A 14,882-nucleotide genomic window follows, 5' to 3' on the forward strand; every position below is an offset into this window, starting at 1 on the left:
TCATTTTGAAAGATCAACACTTGGCAACAGTCACAACAAGGTGACTGTGTTACAGTGGCACCAGACACGTTGAAGACCCACAGAGGCAAGTCAAGAGATGGGTTATCTTGTCACAGAACTTGGTCCCTCTCCACCCTGGTATCAGAAAGCTTTTTCTCAGAGCTTTCTAAGGTATTTCCTATGATGACAGATTAAATAATATCAAATCTGTGTTTCTTTCACACAGAACAATGCACTAGAAAATGGAACAGCTACTCCCCAAGCATTTCCCAGTACAACAGAAGACTCAACAGACATGATACGGAAAAGGTGTTAGTAGAACAGACTCCAAAGATGGGATTACTGACAGCTCTTGATCAAAACCAGGTAAAAGCAAGCCAGTAAAAACCTTCCTGCCTGCCCCACTGTTTTTCCAAATGAAAGAAACTCAACAGTGTATCTGAAGGCACCATGTGAAGGATGGGTTTTGGAAGCCTGGTCACCGTGAAAATGGGGATGGGGAGTGGATTACAGGTGTGAATAGTGGGGAGGAGAACTGGGTATGAAAGAAAACAAAACCTGTAAATGGAAAGATAAGAAAATGGTGGAGAGTTGGTGGGGGGATGCTGTAAAAGAGCCCAGGGTGGATGAATAATGCAAAAATGGCCACAATGTTCTCATGTGAATATCAGCATTAAAACTGGACCCTTCAACCTATGACAGATGTCCAAAGAGATGCGGAAAGCTCAGGCACACAAGACCTGTTCTGGTCACTAAGCAAAAATATGTTATTTGAGACTAGTGGAGCCAACCAGGAGTGAAACTGTAGAGCTCCCCAACTCACATCTGGCCCTGACATTGGGAAATGATGGAAAAAAGGGCTAAAAATAATATCTGAGACACATTAAAAACATGTGACAGTCCAGATGAAAGACAAGAGGTGACACAAAGCGCAACGCAAATGATGAGAACATGGGCATCCATTAATCAGCTTGGTTTTACCCTCTTACATACAGCAGATGGGTAAAACCACCACAAAGGTTTCCTCTGGTCCACAGAGAGCACAACAGCCTTCACACAAACCTAGAATTCAGCTTTTTCTCCTCAAATGTGCATTACCAGAAACTAAACCCTCCCAGAAGAGTGGGTGTTTCAACATCTGCAACCGCTTACGCCCCTCGTGGCCCCAGTGGAACTGAGGGAATGGAAAACCAGCTGCTTTTGAGAGGGCTCCAGCTGAAGGAACACAGTCTACAAACAAACCCTTTTCTTTAAGGCCAGTGATTTCTCCTTGGAGAGCATCCATGTCACTGATGATGGGGCTGCACTGAGACTGTGTGTGCAGGACTCTGCAGCGCATGCCACCTGCTAGTTGAATCCAACCACTGGAGAATCCAGGGGGGATTTTTCCGTTTCACATTAATCCGTCAGGGACCCAGGTGACCTGCTAACCTGTCTGTGGGGCAGGGCAGGAATCATACCTGATGGCTTCTCTCCCCTGAAATTCGGAAGGCACAGGCTCGACTATCTCACTGAAACTCAAGCTGCCGTTGATGCTGCTCTCGTACAACTCCTTGTAATTCTTCCTGTGCTTTGACCAGAACGACGGCTTCATGAAGAAAAAGGGGGTGCGGCGGAGACCAAACTCCCCTGGAGAGCAAAGGGAAAAGACCATTTCTTACCAGCAACTTCAGATATTCCTCAGCTTTAAGGCCTCAGCTATAAAAGCCATAAGCTATCCTGGCTAAAGGTTTGGGGTCCACCCCACGCCCCCATTCCCGAGAGATCTCATCAGCCAAGTTTACATTATCTGCATTTAAACCACAACTATGCCTGTGCTAGCAGGTTCCAGCTTTGCTAAGTATTTAAATGCATCTGCAAACCTCCTTCTGTGCAAGAGAAATCCCCAGGGCTGGAATAACAGTGACTTCAGCACAGGCAATACAACTCCAGGGAGATCAGAGGCCAAGGGAGCTGAAGGGCTTAACTGGGCATTAGTCATAAGATTAACAACTTTATGCTGTGCTTCACGTTAAAGTACTGCTGTCACAGGGAAAGCTCTGGAACAGGCAGAGTAGCCTTTAATTTTCAACCCTGTAAGAGCACATGGCAAAGTTTGAGGCACCAGTTAAGCCAGTAATGAAGCTTTTCCTCTAGAAAGATGGAGACAAACTGTAGCTGGTGTAGGTAAGAGCCATCAGTTCTAAACATGCTAACACCCTTCCTCACATCTCACAGCTTTAACAGAATATACTTTATTTCAGCTAAAAGTACCCTGAGTCACAGCATAAAATACATTTATCAACAGCACCATCTCCCAGCTCCAAAGCTAAACTTAAGTCAGAAATGCCACCAGCTGTGTCAAACTGGGGGCTCAGGGTTCAGGAACTGGTGATGCTGGCACAGTCCAGCTCACTTTCCTCATGGACATACCTGGGATAACCTGGTCAAGGTAGACAGCTACAAGCAGGTAGAAGATGCTATCCAGCACCAACAAAATAAGAGAGATAAAGAGTGGGTAAGGACCCCGATTTATATTTGAGAATGTTGCACCATCTTCATAATCTTCTAGATGCATGACCTGCCAACAAAGAGGGACAGAGGGAGATGTTACACACCAGCCCTGCACCAGCCTGGAAAGACAAGAGAGCACGGTGCAAAACTCAGCAACAGAAAAAAACAAAATACAATTCAAAAGTGACTGAGACCACAGCAACAAAGAGCAGCTCTTTGATGGTGTGCTGTATTTCACTTGCTATTAGATGGCCTGGGGAAGATATTACAATAGGCCTTTCCCCCCCTCTATCAACAGTATATTTAAAAAATACATTTAAGAATATCCACATTAGTATCTGAGAATGATGCAAGACAAATGAGCACAAAGAGGCTGCAGTGGGAGGAGCAGAAGGTTGTTCACCTGTGCGACCCCGATCAAGAAGCTGCACTGACACAAGGGGCTGAGGAGCCACACGAAGGACTTGGGGAAATCTTCCAGCAGGACAATGTTGAGGCCCACAAAACCAAAAGCCAGCGTCGCCAAGAACTCCACTATACCCACGTGCTTTGACTTTTTAAACAGAGGTGTCAGCATAAGTGCAAAGAAAACCTTAGAACAGATTGAAAGCAAAGAAAAAAAAGGTAATATATTACAAGTAAAAAAAAAAAATCAGTAACAGAGGGTATTGAAAAACTAGAGTAAAAAGACCACAGCTTCACTGTTCCCTCTGACAATCAAATAATTTTCCTCACATAGGCACTACAGCATTGATCCATGTCCCAAACTTCCCTTACAAAGAGACCAACAGGAGAGACAGTTTCCCAGAGATGCCAGGTCACAGGGCACAGAACAAAATTATAAAACAAAATTAAGGAGCCACATGGCTGAGTGTGCATCTACAGCCTGCTCACTACAGCCTCTGGAAATGATAGACAGTCAACAAGTAATTATTTTTGCACTGGGTGCTTCTGAACTCAGACAAGCAATTTGCTTATAAATTAATTCTCTGACCCTTAACTGGGGTTATAACATTGCACTTAAGAGTAACAGCAAATGCTTAGAAGAGGGGATGGTTTTGGAGTTCAAAACAGTGCTGTACAGCCAGAGTTTTCAGTTCCATGAGAGGATTATAACCTCAAATACTTCAGTAGGAAAGGTATTTCTCATAGTGATGGTCCAGACCTGTACAACATCCCAACCCGTAGTGGGCCCACGGAAGGGGATGGGGCCAGGTCAGATCCCACCACCACTTGGTCCTACACAAGCAGCACCTGTTCCAAATGTTTTAGTGGAGAGAACAAGAGAAGATGGGAAGGGGAAAAAGAAAACAGGGATGGGATGGCTGAAGTCAGTGAGACCAGGAATACTTACTGAAGAGATTCCATACAGGAAAAAAAGGAGAAATATCACAAAGGCACTGCTCTGAGGAAAGAGGGAAGAGGCCGTTGCAATCACTGCCATGAGAATGGACATGACAAAAATCAGGCTGATGTAGAGCAGCACCCAGGAAAGCCTAGGAGCAAAAGGGGGAAAAGGAACAGAAATCAGTCCATGAATTCCCCGAATTATTCACATGCAAAAATAGCTGTAACTGCCATTCTTTAATATTCCAGACAGCTGCACCAAAGGACAAGCTTGGAACAAAACAAGAGCCCCCAAATAAAAAGAGCTCTTGTAAACATCCCTCTAATTGTTCCAGGCATTAGAGCACACACATCAATACCCACGGCATCAAACAGATACACAATGACATGATTCACTAGTTATTTATTTAATTTTTTTAAAACTTGCATAATTAATTCCCTGGTATAACCAGAAGAGGGTAAGAGAGTAGTAGGCTTCAATAATTAAAGCTACTCTATTTAAAATTTAATACACAAGTCATTCCAGTAGCTGGGCAGGGTAATAAAATCCTTTTCTTTTTAAGAACAGAGCTGCAAGTCTGCGAGCGATTCTGGCCTCGGGAAACAAGGGCGGCTTCTGTACAGGTAGTGAGAAAAATGACACATTTTCCCCAGAAGCAAGTTGCTGAGTTCTACTCAGTGGCTGAGCCAGGCTGCATTACCCGGGTGCCTTTGCAGATCCACTATCATTGTCATTCAGGGAAAAAGCACATTGATTTTTTCCAGACCCGAGAAGCTCAGCACTGCCGTGGGAGCGAGGACAGCAGAGACACTGCGGGTGAAGGACTCAGCTGAAGAAGAGTTGTCACCAAGGACATACCACAAACAAACAGAACTGGCTTCCAGGAAAGAGCTTGGGTGCAGAAATAAAAGTAGCCAGGGGAAAGAAAAAGAATAAGAGAAAACCCATCTGGCTGTTATGGTGGAGCAGGGAAAAATGCTGAGGCATCGTCAGCCACAGTGACAAGGGGCACAGCTAAGCCCCTTGTATTCCTCCAACTATCAATCATTTCAAATTATTACATTCTCTCATTTGGAAAAAAAACCACAAAAGTGCACAGGAAAAATTCCATCATGGTAAGGAAACAAATTAAAGGCTGTTGCTCAGACTGCTCTGTCACGTTAAAATTATAGATTGAGATTCATTTAATTATGTGACATGGAAACGCTGCTGATAAACTCTGAAGAGAGACCACAGGTTACCTGTTCAGCCTCCAGAAAGCAAAGGCAAAAATATTTAAAACCAATAAAAATAAGCTACACCAAAAAAATCTCACACATCATCACACTCACTCCCCCTAAGCCTGGTGGGATTTACATGCATAAATGCAAGAGCATTACTCTGCTGTTTTCCTCCTATTTTCATGATACTGCAAGTATCTCTGAGCTGGATTTTACTGAATATCTCACTTTAAGGCTGCTTTCAGTTAGTCAGACTGAAAACAATTAGAGGAGTTTTCCTAGAGTGTGGGGTTTTTTTAATATTTCTTCATATATTTTCTATTTCTTCTCTAAAGAACAGGTTACACCAAACACTCACATACCAAAAGGCGGTGTCATGAAGTCCCAATATTTTTAAGAATTCCTTTAACTTCCTCTCCTTTTCTGCCACAATATGGATTGCCAAATAATACCCAAAGGGTGAGAAAGCAATCACTAAGTAAATCAAAATGATTGCACGAGGAAAATTATCTATTTCCACCACTGCAGCCTCTCCCATAACCACCGCTCTGGTCAGTTCCAGTTGTTCCCAAACTGAATGGTTGGTCTTCAGCTGGAAGGAAGAGAAGGAAGAGCTATTTTTGCATCACTCCTGATGTTACAGCCCTGTTCCAAGTATACTCATGTTTTGATGACCACTGTGCTGTCTGGTTCAGGCTCATTTGGACACAAATGAAGACAAATGTCAACATTACTCAACCGGACAAGAAATCTGCTGTACAACACAAAGCAGAACAAATGGGAAATATTCTGCCTGCTCCTTATATTCCAGCTAATTTTTGGTAAGACATTTTACACAGTCAATGTACACTACCACAAAAAGGGCTAAAGCAAGTCCCTGGATTTGAGCCTCCTTGGGTTGATGATGTTACTTTTTCAAGGTTACCTGTATGATGGCAGCATCGATGCAGGCTTGCAGAGCAAGAAACCCTGAGCTCCAGTAGGTCACTGACTCACACCCTTTCCGCAGGCTGGAGCAACTGGCTGCAGAACAAAGCAAGAGGTTACAAAATAAATTAAAAGAAAAAAAAAAAAAAGAAAAAAAAAAAGAGTTACAGCTGCCCCATTGCCACTGTAAAGCTGGCACAGTTTGAGCCACCCCTCGACAATGTTGGAAACAACTTCCAAAAAACCCATACATGTCATAACAGCCCAAAAAAGAGGGGGTAATTTCTCAATTTAATCCCCTTACAGAGCAGAGATAAGAGTGTGGACGTTTACCTCTGGATTCCATATAAATGGAAGACATGGCAACAGAGTCAGGAAACCTCAGCTGGTAGGACATGGCATCAGTGAACACAACCCCCACGAAGCTGGAGCGTTTAAGAGCACTGGCCTCTTGCAGCTCCTCTTCACTTAAATACTCCTCAGTGATGATACCTGCAAGATACAAGAAATTACCATGTTGATTTAGGAATTAGCACAGCAGGAAGAAAAACTACAATGGTTTTAAAGAAGTATCATGTTAATCATTAATGATTTACTTGGATTTGGATATATATATGGCTATATTTTTGTCCTAGTAAAGGAATTATTTTCCTGAACAGAAACCTACAGGAGTTTCACTAGTAGAGTGGGTAATTAAAATTTACCCCCAAGTCTTCCCCTTCTTCCCCCATTTTTTGCTGCTCCAAGAGCTTCTGTGCCCCTCCTCTGCTGACTATTCAAGAATTTACTCTCCACCACCAGCCCTGTCCAAGAAGGGCAGATTTAGCCAATGCAGAGGGCTAAATATATCAAAATGGGGTATTTTACCACCCACTTTAGAACTATTAATAGGAATTAGGATTTAAAAAAAAAAAATCACCAAATGTTGTTTTGATACGAACAAGCTAGAAAACACAACCTAAGATGCCTGAAGGGCAGCAGCATTTCCTGAATTTGCCCCAGGACAGATCCCAGTTGGCCCTAGAGCTGTTCAGGGGCTTCTTGTTCTTTGCATTTGGGTCCTCCCAAAACCTTTCCCACAGCCCGACAGCACTTGTTGGGTGCAGCAGGAGAACAGGAACCACTTTAAGATGGCAACACCACAACACATGGCAAGGAAACAAAACCAAACCACCTTCACAGTCTGTTCTCTATCTGTGATGGAAAAGAAGAGCTTTTTTTCTGTCAGCAACAGCCAAGTGAGCTCCCTCTTCAAGCAGAAGTCACAACCTGAGATATACTCAGAAAAGCAAAATGTTTGGGTTCTGAATACCTTCTTCAAAGTAATCAAAAGCCACCTTCTTCATGATTTCTCGTGCCATGCGGGTTGGTGGGGTGTATCCAATGACAAAATTCACCACCATGGAGGTATCCAGGGTGCCAAGGTCGGTGTTGGCCACCTCGTCGTACTTCCTGTGCGGATGCATCATGCTCATCAGAATGAGCCAAAACAAGAAAAAGAGTGGGAAAAGGACCTCCTGGACAAAGAAAAGAAATAAATATGAACAATTCAAAGGTCAATTGTAGAAATAAAAATTTCTGGAAGTTCATCTTAGTTACACAAAGCTTAAAGGAGGGACTGAAAGTCCAATCACTTGACTGGAAAGTTCCCCGACTGCTTCTGATGCAACAATAACTTTAATGCCAAATCCTTCTCTGGCACTGAAGGAGGATTTTCATTGCATGTATTGGTAATTGAAGAAGCCATTTTAAGGTACAAAGGGATAATTCTATGTGCTTTAAATATCAGCAAATGGTGGGAAAGTAGCAAAACACAAACCATGACCCCTTAACAAAGTCTAGTCAAGCCCTGTGCTGTCTCTTCACCTCAAAACTGATCTGAAAGTATCACACACATCAGCTGTGCACAGGGCTAAACTGTTAGAAAAGATTAAAATCTTCTGGAGGTTTAATCCTGCTTTACTACTCAGTTACGAATGCAAATATTTTTTACAAGTGCACTCAGATTGCAATAATAATTCAAGGATATTTTCTGGATAATGCTTTACACATTAGTTCACATTTTCAACGACAGGATCACAAAATAGCTTCTGAAAAAACCTACTTCAAGCCAAGATTCAGAGCAGACCGTGAAGCCTCAGAAACATTCTAACAAAACTGAGCATTGTCTCTGACTCAGCAGCCACTCAAATGCAGATTAACTGCAGACACAAGGCAGCAGTAAACAAGCACCCTGCTTACCTGAACGCTGCTTTTTTTAGTCCTACACTTAATAAGACAGTTCTTGAATAAGAGAGCTCGGGTTTGTCTCCATACTCCTGCATCTCTTGGTGGTGGTGCCATTTTCCAAGACTAGTTTGAGAAAGAAAAAACCAAACAAACAAGCAACAAACCAAATCCATGGGAAACGACAAAAGAAGTTCAAAAGGAAAAGCCAGGCAGTTAAAGCATTCAGTATGGCATATTTTTATATTCTCATTTGAAATTTTTCATATTTTAAGTGCCTTCCACATATATGCTAGATGCCCATTACATGAAGCAATTGATAGTACTCATTTGTAATGGGAGAACTGGGGGAACTGTCTGGGAAAGCTGCAGGATGCTGTTCGAGCAGGACCTGCTCTACTCAAGCTGACCTTGGCTTATTTTCATTGTGCTACATATAAATTACAAACCAAAGTATTTATCTGGGAGCACAATTCCAGTGTCCATCACATGGGCTGAGGGCAGCCAGCCGGACCCATGCATCTGAAAACAAGAGCCATCTCACCCCGGGCAAACTGTTCAATTTACCATCAGTAACCCCTTTCCATTCTGGAGCAGATCCAACTCTACTACTCTTTATTTTTTACCTTTTCACAGCCCAGTTGTGCTGAACATAACCGGGGGGGGGGGGGAAATAAATAAAATTGAAAATGCTTTTCCAGGAGACAGCATCCCATTCCACCAAGACTTACCTGGCGAAGGACAGCAGGCTGAGGAACCACCAGGTTTTTATGCCCAGTTTTGTCACCGCTTTGCTGCTTCAGGTTTGGAGACCCTGGTCACTCTACATCCCTCTGTTTCCTCACCTGGGAAGTTGAAATATACCCATGAGCTGCTCAGCAGAGACAGCAGGAGAACTACTGCAACTCCTGACATCACCACCCTTTCCAGCTCCCCGACTGCTCCAGCCACCAGTCCCACCTGCAGCAACACCTACACACCACAGGTGAACAACTGAACCAGTTCTCAACATTTCAGCCAAAACAAAGGGCACATTTTAAGGATTCATCCACATTCCAGGTTTTACAGCTCCCAACACATACTCAAAAAGCAGAGGGATGTTTTTGGTGACTGCACTTTCAGAGCAGCTCTGCGGCACGACCCCGCTTCTCTGTTATCTGACACACAACACGTGGATCAAGCTTCCTTTCTCAGCTGTATTTTAATATGGAAATCTATTTTTGGAGCACAGACTCATCCAACTACAGAAACACACGAGGTTGCTGAGATGTCAGCGCCGCCACCATGAGCTGAGCTTGGAGAACTTCAAACACCCCAACTGCTGATAGACAAACAGCCCCACCAGAGCCTGCCTTTCTCCCAACCTTCTGCTCATGTTTCCTCTGCAGGGTGTGGGGGGGTCCCCACAGGGCAGTGACCTCCAGCAGGCACAGGCAGCATAAGGAGCTGCAGAGGACACGGCTGCACATCCCTGAAAACAAAGCCCTGGGAAGAGATCCCACCTAGAGCCCGCAGTGCTGCTCGTAACAACCCATTCAATCTACTTCACAAATGGAAACAACATTTAAAAATCCTTTTATAAAAAAAAAAAAACACCACACACACACAAGAAAACACCACCAAAAAACCCCACAAAAACAACAGAAAAAAAACCAACACACAAAAAAATGCTTAAACATCAATCTATGCTAATTAATCCTTGCATGAAAAAAACACCTTCAACTCCTCTGGATATTTTCAAGCAATAAATGCTTTAAAATGACAGCAGAGTGCTTTAAACATAATCAAAAGCAGCAGTTATTGCTTCCTGGTTTTAAAAAGTACTGTGCCTTCTCCCTCCTGCTTGCAGCCCTGCTCAGTGCTTGGATTTCCACTGGTTGCTTTCAGGAGCAGATCTCAAGTGCAGAAGCCCCACCAAGCTCCCTGCTGAATGCACACAGCCACATTAGAGCTGCTACCCCTTCCCTCAGTCATACACTCCTCCCTTTAATTAATTCCAGAAAATTGGCAAAGATGATCTAATCAGATTCAATCACTAATGACAGTTACTGCTTCTGTAATTATTTTCTCTCCAGTTATAAAAAAAAACAACCCACAAACAAACAACCCAGTAACACTTCCACATCTTTACTGGAACACTTTCATGCTTTAATGTACCTCACCTAGTTTGGAGAAAGGGTCGTTATATGAATGTTAATTAATTTCTTGACATCACACCTGCCATCTCCACTTAAGCTGATGAAGCTCCGTAACACATAATTAAGAATAGTGAAGTATCACTTGAATAGTAAAGAACTGTATCAGGGCAAAAAAAATCCAAACCTTCCTGGAAACTCCAGGCCAGGAAAATAAACACATAGGCTGAACAAAAAAAAAGAAGCTGCCAATAGATTTATGTGAATAATCCTGGACAAAATGAAAATACTTTTAACCTGCAAAAGTCCCCCACAATTTAGTCACTTCCCTGTGATCTTGTACTGACAGGAGAAGCAACTGAAACACATCTACTTATGGGCATCTCCATCAAAGAAATCTCAAGGAAATTACTGGTTTTGTGCTTTAATTCCACACTGGGGATGATAGTGCTTCTTACAAGAGGGAAATAACGACTAGAGGTAGGTAGCAAGACATCCCTCACATCCCCAGACATCCACCCCACAATGGCCTGTGAGGGTGATTTGCTGTAGTGCTTCATGTCACTTTCCCCTTGGTTTTTAAGCTAAAAAACAAACAAACAGAGAGGGCTGGGCTTCAGCTAATTGAGCTGCGGCTGGAGTGAAAAAAACCAAACAACTTATCAGTTGTTTTATAAACAACACCTGCAGAAAGATACAAAAATGTGATTATTCATCTTGCTGCAAGAAAACAACAGCATGAATGACAGCTCAGACAAACTCCGATGGGCCTTTTACTCTTCCTAAATTATTTAAGCTAAATGTTTTATTTATGCATTCTTAAAAATGGGCTGAATTTTCTTCCTTATCTGAATCCCAGGGGAAACAGATGTGTCCTCGACACCAGGAAGCCCAACTGCAGAGCATTTCCCTCCCAACTCATCCTTACTGAGCTGCAGGATCATGAAATAACCCCGAGCAGCCCCAAAAGCCAGGCCGGGCCGCTCGTTCCCAGCGCTGTTGCGCCGCATCCCTGCTCCCTCCACCCCCTGCATCCCCACATCCCCACTACCCTCCCGCATCCCCTGCATCCCCGCTCCCCTCCCGCACCCCCTGCATCCCCGCTCTCTTCCCGCATCCCCACTCCCCTCCCGCATCCCCTGCATCCCCGCTCCCTTCCCGCATCCCTGCTCCCCTCCCGCATCCCCGCTCCCTTCCCGCATCCCTGCTCCCCTCCCGCATCCCCGCTCCCTTCCCGCATCCCCGCTCCCTTCCCGCATCCCCGCTCCCCTCCCGCATCCCCACATCCCCGCTCCCTTCCCGCACCCCCGCCCGAGCCCAGCGCTCCCCGGGAACTCCCGCAGGTCGGCAACTGCAGCCGTAGGGCTCGAAACACCCCTTCGATTCCCATCTCCCCCTTTCCTCCTCCCCCCCAAACCCACCGGCTGCCGGTTCCTCACCGTTTTTCCTCCCAGCCGCGACCCCTCCGCAACCACAACCCAAAGCCTTTACTCCGGAGTCATGACGCTCACCGGCAGGTAGAGCAAAACTCCTCCTCTTCCTCTCTTTTTCTTCCCCTTCCCGTTTTACACACCTCGGGGGGGTGAGGAGGGGCCGCTCCCCCGGGCCCAGCAGCCGCCCCTCACCCCGCTCCCCCCGCTCACGAAGGGCGCCCGGGACCCCCCAGGATCCCCCGACACCCACCGGCCCGACCCGCTGGGCTCCGGGGCCGCAGGGCAGGGGGAGGGCCGGGCTGGGGCGGCCACCACCGCCCCCCGGGGCGGAGCGGGGCGGAGCGGGGCTGCCCACCGCCCCCGCAAGCGGGCAGGGCCGCAGCGCAGCCCCGGAGCACCCCCCACCCATCCTCCCGGGACCCCCACATCCTCCCGGGAAAGTGGAGAGGAACAGGGTTGAGAATTCAGCGGAGATTCATGGGGGGGTGGGAGTCACCTCGATGCATCCCTCGCTGCTGGTTCCTGCCAGAAGGAAGGTTCCCTCCATCCAGAGGGTCTCCAATGCGTTACCGCCTTACCCAAAATCTAAGTAACGCGCTGAAAACGCTGCCCGGGACACAAACGCTGAATTCCTGCCGTGAGTGTGTGTTGGTTTCTTACCTCAGCTGCTCGACAGCTCCTGCTGGTTCGCACTGAGTCATTCCCCGTCCTCCCAGTTGCTCTCGGCACCCTCTGGACGGGCGCTTCGCCTTAGCCCACGACCGGCCCTTGGCTGGCAAGCGAGATGTGATCAAACCCACCGAGACGCTGATGACCCTGTTCCCAGCGCTGCCAGCACCAGCCGACGGGCTCGTTTTCCCGAGCGCCTGCGGGAAGGGGCCGGCAGAGGCTGGAGCTGCTGCTGGAGCCCGGAGGCGTCGCTGAGCATCCCGAGCCCTGCGGCAGAGATGCCGCCTGCGCGCGGGGGGAGAAGCTCCGCAGCTCCTGGTGCTGCAGCAGGGCTGAGCGCCGGGCCTCCTGCACAGGAGCAGCAGCTCGGAGGGACGAGTGGTGGGAAGTTCCCATCTGAGCTGGTCTGGGGCGGCCGAGGAGCGGCACGAGCACCGCACGCACCCGTGGCCCTGCGACACAGCAGCATGGACTGAACAGTTTTAGTTGGAAAACAGATTAAGAGACTGTGTCCACGTCTGGAAAGCAGCAAAGGGTCTCAAAGCACAATATTAAGGGGGTAGATACTATGGCCACGCATGATACCTGGGCTGGTATCATGGCCATGCAGAAGCCTTTGCATTCACACCTTCGCCTGCAGGGATGCTTGGAAATCTCCAGGATTGAAGCTCCTTCCCTGGTCACAGGGCCCTCGTTAGGCACAGGGACCCTTTGCTGCAGCCCCAGAGCAGCAGAAACCCCATGGGCTGGCACAGAAAGATTTTGGGGAGGAGGCTGCTTCCACCAGCTCTCCCTGAAGAGCAGTGCAGTCCAGGCTTCTTTGGGTACTTCACCTACAGAGAAGGATCAAATCCCACCCAATCTTTGCCTTAGAACTTCCTTTAGGAAAAAAGATACCCCAAACACTAGAAAGGCTTGTTTTAACTGAAAACATTTTCTTTTTTTTTTTTTTTTTTGTTAGTTTCCACCTGAACAAAGAGCATTAGATAAAAGTCCTCTAATTAAATAATGCCCTTTATTTTTGTCTAATGAATACTGAGTAAATACAATGGCATAACTTGAGCCTCAATAGAAAAAGACACTAAAACTTCCTGTCTTCACCCATCTACCATTAAATGGAATAGAAGCCTGGCTGGGGCTTTCTTCTTTTGGTCCCTTTGATGTTTGTTGTGGTGTCCATTTATACTTCAAGAGTTTTAACTACTCATACCCATGTTCTACCAACAAAGTTTTAAACTCTGTGCAGTTTAGGGTATTTTAGCACAACAACTCCTCCTTAGCAGGTTCAGGGAAGAGCTCAGAGCTTGGGGTCTACAGCAATAACCCACCATGGAGCAGCTGGTGGCAGGGAAAACTGAGTGGTCTGCACCAAGCATGGGAGGGGTTTCAGATGCAGGTGCTCTAAAACATCGGGCTGTGTCAGCTGGGATGGTAACATCTCCTAAAATACTCTCAGCCTTAGGAAAGAGCTGGGGCTGTTTAGCTTAGATAAAAGGAGGCTGAGGGGGGATCTCATCAATCCTCATAAATATCTACAGGGGGTGTCAGGAGGATGGGCCCAGCCTCTTCTCAGTGGTGTTCAGTGACAGAACAAGGGGCAATGGTCACAAACTGGTCCACAGCAGGTTTAACCTAAATATAAGAAAATGTTTCTTTACTCTGAGGGTAACAGAGCACAGAGCACTGGGACAGGCTCCCCAGGGAGGTAGTGGAGTCTCCATCCCTGGAGATATTCCAAACCCACCTGGATGTGTTCCTGTGGGATCTGCTCTAGGGGATCCTGCTCTAGCAGAGGGTTGGACTAGGTAGATGATCTCCAGAGGTCCCTTCCAACCCTCAACATTCTGGGATCCTGTGGTTTGACTTCCAGCCAGGAGAGAGGCCCTGGCACCGAGTGCTGCTGCAGCCAGAGAGGCTCCAAGCTCCTGTGCTGCAGCATCGGTACCAGAGACTCAAAACCAACTCCCACAAGGGTAGAGAGCCTCCAGAGAGTAATTACCACCTGAAGGACTGCAATGCTTTTCATCTTCAAAGCCCATTAAAACCATTTTTACAACAGCCCTGTAGGAGCAGGTGCCTTAAAACATCATTTCAGTTTATAGACGAAAAAGCCAGGGGTGATGTGATTTGTTCAAGGCTAAAAGGAGTCTGCAGCTGAGCTGGGATGGGCACTGCTTATGGCAAGCAGGGGCACCAGGAGCCTCTCCAACTTGTACTTCTGAGCAAAAAACTTGAAAGACAAAAGCAAGCAATTTCACCTCTTAAACTGGAATAAAGATCTAAGCAGCTACACCCGGGTAGTGGCACCACATGCAACAAAGCTGTGTGAATGGTTGCACAAAGGTGTGGGAGGTGCAGATGATCTGATTTTTTTCATGCAAACTGGATTCTATGTGTAGTGGGGAGGCTTCAGTGTCTGCTGCGGGATCCC

General features: G+C 46.4%; 1 protein-coding gene across 4 annotated transcripts in view; it reads right to left on the bottom strand.

Annotated features, from left to right (window-relative positions):
• Positions 1–12,544, bottom strand: part of ABCA5 (ATP binding cassette subfamily A member 5) — a 33,552-nt gene extending 21,008 nt beyond the window's left edge. Inside the window, exons 1-11 of one of the 4 annotated variants that reach the window (XR_007891115.1) lie at positions 11,789–11,998; positions 8,946–9,059; positions 8,230–8,340; positions 7,301–7,505; positions 6,322–6,480; positions 5,987–6,084; positions 5,424–5,653; positions 3,848–3,989; positions 2,897–3,085; positions 2,413–2,560; positions 1,461–1,629 (exon numbers count right to left, since the gene is read on the bottom strand). Coding sequence is in view for 3 of the 4 variants with exons in the window: in XM_051634848.1 (XP_051490808.1) it covers positions 1,461–1,629; positions 2,413–2,560; positions 2,897–3,085; positions 3,848–3,989; positions 5,424–5,653; positions 5,987–6,084; positions 6,322–6,480; positions 7,301–7,505; positions 8,230–8,331 (1,442 nt within the window). In the remaining variant the exon portion in view is untranslated. Of the gene's footprint in view, positions 1–1,460; positions 1,630–2,412; positions 2,561–2,896; positions 3,086–3,847; positions 3,990–5,423; positions 5,654–5,986; positions 6,085–6,321; positions 6,481–7,300; positions 7,506–8,229; positions 8,341–8,945; positions 9,060–11,788; positions 11,999–12,442 lie in introns of those variants that run through there. The other 3 variants (XM_051634848.1, XM_051634847.1, XM_051634846.1) reach the window with 3 other exon arrangements.
• Between the last annotated feature and the right edge of the window lie 2,338 nt (positions 12,545–14,882).

Source organism: Apus apus, chromosome 17 (genome assembly GCF_020740795.1).
Source record: "Apus apus isolate bApuApu2 chromosome 17, bApuApu2.pri.cur, whole genome shotgun sequence".
NCBI lineage: Eukaryota > Metazoa > Chordata > Aves > Apodiformes > Apodidae > Apus > Apus apus.